The sequence below is a fragment of the Triticum urartu genome, chromosome 6 (genome assembly GCF_003073215.2).
Source record: "Triticum urartu cultivar G1812 chromosome 6, Tu2.1, whole genome shotgun sequence".
Lineage (NCBI taxonomy): Eukaryota > Viridiplantae > Streptophyta > Magnoliopsida > Poales > Poaceae > Triticum > Triticum urartu.
In genome coordinates, this window is record NC_053027.1 from 14,564,122 (window position 1) to 14,570,239 (window position 6,118).

General features: G+C 46.0%; 1 protein-coding gene across 1 annotated transcript; it reads left to right on the top strand.

Annotated features, from left to right (window-relative positions):
- The first annotated feature begins 310 nt into the window (after positions 1-310).
- On the top strand, positions 311-3,808 carry LOC125517174 (transcription termination factor MTERF8, chloroplastic-like). The gene is made up of 2 exons (XM_048682361.1): positions 311-3,181; positions 3,358-3,808. Exon 1 carries the CDS (start codon positions 420-422, stop codon positions 1,590-1,592), a length of 1,173 nt encoding a protein of 390 aa, XP_048538318.1. The 5' UTR covers positions 311-419; the 3' UTR covers positions 1,593-3,181; positions 3,358-3,808.
- The last annotated feature ends 2,310 nt before the right edge of the window (positions 3,809-6,118 follow it).

Sequence of the window (6,118 nt, forward strand, 5' to 3'; positions counted from 1 at the left end):
TAATTTTGAAAACAAATTTCCCATTAGATGCCAAGTTTTCCTCCATTTCTATAAGCAGTGGCAAAGAAAAAAGATACATTGTTTGTAGTAAAAAAATCCAAAACGGAAATATAAGAAATGCAACAAAATATATGAGAGTAAATAATTCAATAAAAATGTGGAGGCGACATAGGTAGAGTAAATAAAAATAAAACAATGGAAAGGGAAGGAAATGGATTTTTTTTAGAACAAGGAAAGAAGAATGGATGAGAAAAATGAACCCCTGTCCAGTAGAGCCCACGCACACAGAGAAAAAAGAAGTCCACTAGAGCCCATTCCGATTAACCACTACCACGACACGCACAGGCAGAGCTGCCATCGCAATCCATCGGAAATATCTCTCCTCGCCGCCGGCCGCCGCCGCTGCCGCGCCCTGCGCCATGCTCCGACTCCGGCTCCGAGAGTCCGTCGTTTCGCGTCTCCTCTCTTCGCCTTTCACTTCCACCTCTGCCATCTCCCCTCTGCTTCGCCTCCTCTCAGCATCCGCATCCGCATCCGCATCCGCAGCCCCTAGTACCTTCGCCGTGGAGGAGTACCTGGTCGACACCTGCGGCCTCACCCGGCCCCAAGCGCTCAAGGCCTCCAAGAAGCTCTCCCACCTCAAGTCCCCCGCCAACCCCGACGCCGTCCTCGCCTTCCTCGCCGGCCTCGGCCTCTCCGGCGCCGATGCCGCCGCCGTCGTCGCCAAAGACCCGCTCTTCCTCTGCGCCAAAGTGGAGAGAACCTTGGTCCCCGTCGTCGACGGCCTCACCGGCCTCGGCCTCTCGCGTTCCGAGATTGGCGGCCTCGTCTCCCTTGTTCACAACCGCTTCCGCTGCAGATCCATCGTCTCCAAGATGCAGTACTATCTGCCCCTCTTCGGCTCATTGGACAACCTACTCCGGATGCTCCAGCGCTCGTCCTACCTTCTCTCGTCGGACCTCGACAAGGTGGTCAGGCCCAATGTTGTGTTCCTGAGGGAGTGCGGGCTAGGTGATTGTGATATTGCCAAGCTGTGTATCCCTGTGCCTAGGATACTCATCACCAACCCGGAGCGCATCCGAGCGATGGTGGCATGTGCCGAAAGATTAGGTGTACCCCGTGGCTCTAGGATGCTCAGGCACGCGCTGCAGGCTGTCGCGTTTCTCAATGAGGACAAGATCGCCGCCAAAGTGGACTATTTGAAGAATACGTTCAGGTGGTATGATGCCGAAGCTTGCATTGCTGTGCGCAAGTATCCGGGTGTGCTGAGGAAGTCAAAGGAATCGCTGAAGCACAGGTCCGAGTTCCTGTGCTCTAAGGTGGGGCTGGAACCCGTGTACATTGCTCATCGATCGGAAATACTTTCATATAGCATGGTGGGCCGACTCAGACCTCGGTACTATGTTATCAAGTTTCTTAAGCAAAATGGACTGCTAGCTTGTGACTTGAGCTTATATAGCGCGATCAAGATGACTGATAAGGTATTTGTGGAGAAGCTCATATGCCCTCACAAGGAAGCCGCACCACACCTCGCTGAAGATTATGCAGCAGCTTGCAAAGGGGAAGTGCCTACTAATTTCAGATTCATATGAACAAAAAAGGGGTATGCAAGTTGGTTACAGTGTATTGTGCAACAAAGTTATCGCCCTGCGTGTAAGCTGTTAGTACTTCCTGTTTCGGTGTTCTTTTCCTAAGATGATGTTGGTTGTTTTCTGTGGCATGCCTGTTGCTAAATGCTTACTCCCTATGAAACTGATAATTTAATTCCTCAACCCCTGTTTGTTCAGGTTGTCATTCCTTAGAGAATATCTCTCTAAATGAGAAGTTCATGGATATTTTGTCTTTCTGAGTTCCATTAAAGATCTTGGAAATTTGATATGTGGGTTGGACCAATTTTATGATGAACCAAGCATTCACCAAAAGAGTAGCGTTGTGTCGTTTTCCACTAAAATGCATCAGTTTGATCTGCCAAAATTTATTTATCATGCATGTTCATGTTCATTTCCATGTCTTTTAGCTTCCACTGTATATCGATTAGTACCAACTTTGTTTAATATTTAGGTTAGACTTAGAGATACTGAGACCTTCTACCTGTTGTCCACCCATTATATGATACTGCGACCTTCTGCCGGTTTTCCATTCTAACATAAAGAGTGGCAAGTTGTTGTGTTTTGTGATGTAATTATGTTTCCTGGTTGTGTTTAATGAGCAATAGGGGTAACAATCCCTGCTACTGTCACCATGCCATTATATACAAACATTTTCCCTGTTGAGAGACACGAAATATGACAGCCATTTAGATCTGACAAAGAAGAGAAAATTGCAGCAATTAGTTGTGTGGATGTTTCCATTCAGGCGTCAGGCAAAAATGTAAATGTGATTGAGGCTGGTGAGTTGTGCTTTCTCAGGTTTACAAGCATTGTTCACAGAAACACAAAACTGAATTTATATACTTAGGCCTGCATGATTGTTTTCCTTTTGCAAGTTGACTACAGCTGTTGATGCCTATTGGGGTTATTTATAACAGTCCAAATATATGACTTAAAACTTAGCATCGTGTTGTGCCATGAGTTTTCACCTTTTGTGTTTTGGTTGCACATTCTTTTCGGGTTTACTTTTCTATGAGGTGAGCCCTTTCAGAAACCTGCATCGTGTTGTGCCACAACAGTTTACTGTTATATAACTTCTAACTTGCAGCTACAATAATTTAACAAGTATCGACATCTTGCAAAGGAAAAGAGTATCCGCATCCAGTATCTGACATATAAATTCAGTTATTTCTCTACACTGGTCACAAAGCAGGATACCTATGATTTGGTGTTGTCAGCATGCTCCTTATAGTTACGGTTCTGCTTTACCTAATGTATTTTGCAAAGACTATGACTAGTTGACTACAGAATCTGACCATAATACGCTACATGAAATAAAAATTGCAAGCCAAATTTAATGAGCAGTTGTCAGTCTTGGCAAAAGCAGGGACCTAAGCGATCAAATCAAAGGAGAAAGAGGTTGAAACCAGGGGAGAAGATCACAGCAACCACCAGGAGAAAATATGTCTCCATTTTTCATGACCCGAATACCTTGAAATTGATGTAGTAGGAGGATGCTGGTACATGTTTGGTCTTCAGTGCGCCACCAAAAAAAGCTTGCTGATGGGATGCAAAGGATAAGCTTACTTGAGGTAGTAGGCTATGCTTACTGTACTGCCTGCTAAAATGCAATGCCTAAGATGCACTGTCCTAAATTTTGAGGACAATGGCTGTCGTTGACAATTTTGTCATGCCCATTACATGCTAGTTCTGTCACTGCAAACTAGCTACGTCGCAATTGTTATGTTGATTTAATGAGCAATTGCAGGTGTTAGCAAAAGCAGAGCCTAGGCGATCAGACCAAAGGAGGAAGGAGGACTGGGAAGGATGGAAATCGTAGCAACCACCAAGAAAAAATATCTCTCAATTTTCCATGGCCTGCCTAGCTACCTTGCAATTGTTATGTTTGATTTTAGTGCTTCACCAAGACACTTGCTGATAAGATGCAAGGGCTGGGGTAATGTTGTGAGGTAGTATTAGTCTATGCTTAGTGTACTGCCTACTAAAATGTAGTAGTAATGCTTAAGATGCAATGTCCTGATTTTATTTTATTTTACAACAATGACTGCTGTAGATATTTTTTAGAAAGATGACAGACACACTGTCCTGAGTGTTTATGATGTCAGCTGTTGTTTATATCTTTTAAAGGCCAATTTCAAACTGAAATCGAGATTGTTACCTGCAGATACTAATTGCCATCTGTAACCCAGTTTGAGAAGTAGAGAATATTTGACCTTCAGATACTGATCCCAACTTATTTTGAGCATTTGATTAGTTGAGTTGGGAGCCTGCTGTCGATGTCTGAATCCTTTTGTTCCACTGCAGCGGTGACCGTCAGACTTCACTGGCAAATTAAGTTCTGACAGGTGAGGAGTAGTAAGAATCGTGGCAACGGAGTTTTTGGCTGGAAATTTCTTTGCAGCTCTTTGATACTGTTTGCTCTATGCATTGCTCTTCTTTTGGTGTATGCTTTCCCAGCTGTAGTAACGTAGAAGCTGCAGTATGTCGACTTGAAAGCTTGCAACTAGAAATTCCATATATTTGAATTACTACATGGCTAAGGCATCTACTCAAAGAACACGAAGCATCCCCTAAACATTTTTTTAGGAGGCATGACTAGACTCTGGTATGCTCCGTGGTCTCCAAACCCCCAAAGAACACGCAATCAGGGTTGGCAATGATATGCCTCCTGAAGAGCAGGTCGGCACTAGGCAGCCGCTGATGATGACAGAGCCAAAGGAAAAATTTGCATTTGCCCGGAGCGAAACTACGCCAGATTGTCGGCGCAAAGACATCCACCACATGAACCTCCATGGCGGCCCGATACGCCCCCGTGGCACTGTAACCGGCCCCGGAGAAGCGCAGGCACCGTTGGTCAGGGACGCCCACGATCAGAGTCACACCACGTAGCTCATTCCGGAGAGAGACCAGCTCTGCCCGAGCGACCGAGGAGAGCCGCGGTTGGAGCTGCCCGCCAAAACAGCCAAGAGACACTCGCATTGGGGCGCAGTGAGTGAGAGAAGAGAGCGGGGAACCTGAGCTCGCCTGGCCCAACCATAAATCACGCCATCTCCAACCACACATTTGGTGCAAGCACGGAATCCAGGGAGGAGAGCCAGGAGAGACTTCCAAGTGGGAGTGTCTAGCCGGCCAGCATCACCAAGGTCGCGCCTAGCAGACCACCCATATTGCGAAGAGAACCACCGTTACCAGCCGGTAGAAGACGGGGCATGAATTTTGTCCAGGAGCTTCATGAGTAGGCACGTGTTCTGCAGCCGCATATCCCAAACGCCCAGGCCCCCACGCGCCTTTGGCCTGCAGACCCGAGCCCAAGTAATTTTGCACTACGCACCGTTGACAGAAGAATCATTGGCCCAGTAGAAAGCGCGACATTTCTTCTCAAAGCTGGAGTGTGTGCCCTCCGCGAGCTGGAGCGACCCCATGGCGTAGGTGGGGAGAGCGACGTGAGGACGGTGTCCACCAGGGCCCATTTCCCTCTAGAGGACAGCAGCAAACCATGCCACCCGGACAACTGAAGAAAATATGCCCTAGAGACAATGATAAAGTTGTTATTTCATATTTTTTTATATCATGATAAATGTTTATTATTCATGCAAGAATTGTATTAACCGGAAACTTGATACATGTGTGAATATATAGACAAACAGAGTGTCACCAGTATGCCTCTACTTGACTAGCTCGTTGAATCACTATGCGGAATAGTTTCGCAACTCACGCCACCCGGAACACCACAGCGTAATGGTGTGTCCGAACGTCGTAATCGTACTTTACTAGATATGGTGCGATCTATGATGTCTCTTACTGATTTGCCGCTATCGTTTTGGGGTTATGCTTTAGAGACGGCTGCATTCACATTAAATAGGGCACCATCAAAATCGGTTGAAACGACGCCTTATGAACTGTGGTTTGGCAAGAAACCAAAGTTGTCGTTTCTTGAAGTTTGGGGTTGCGATGCTTACGTGAAAAAGCTTCAACCTGATAAGCTCGAACCCAAATCGGAGAAATGTGTCTTCATAGGATACCCAAAGGAAACTGTTGGGTACACCTTCTATCACAGATCCGAAGGCAAGACATTCGTTGCCAAGAATGGATCCTTTCTAGAAAAGGAGTTTCTCTCAAAAGAAGTGAACGGGAGGAAAATAGAACTTGATGAGGTAACTGTACCTGCTCCCTTATTGGAAAGTAGTTCATCACAGAAACCGGTTCCTGTGACACCTACACCAATTAGTGAGGAAGCTAATGATATCGATCATGAAACTTCAGATCAAGTTACTACTGAACCTCGTAGGTCAACCAGAGTAAGATCCGCACCAGAGTGGTACGGTAATCCTGTTCTGGAGGTCATGTTACTTGACCAAGGTGAACCTATGAATTATGAAGAAGCGATGGTGAGCCCAGATTCCGCAAAATGGCTTGAGGCCATGAAATCTGAGATGGGATCCAAGTATGAGAACAAAGTGTGGACTTTGGTTGACTTGCCCGATGATCGGCAAGCCATTGAGAATAAA

Excerpts from the sequence above, each read along its gene's own strand:
- LOC125517174 (XM_048682361.1), top strand. The coding sequence starts at position 420 with ATGCTCCGACTCCGGCTCCGAGAGTCCGTCGTTTCGCGTCTCCTCTCT.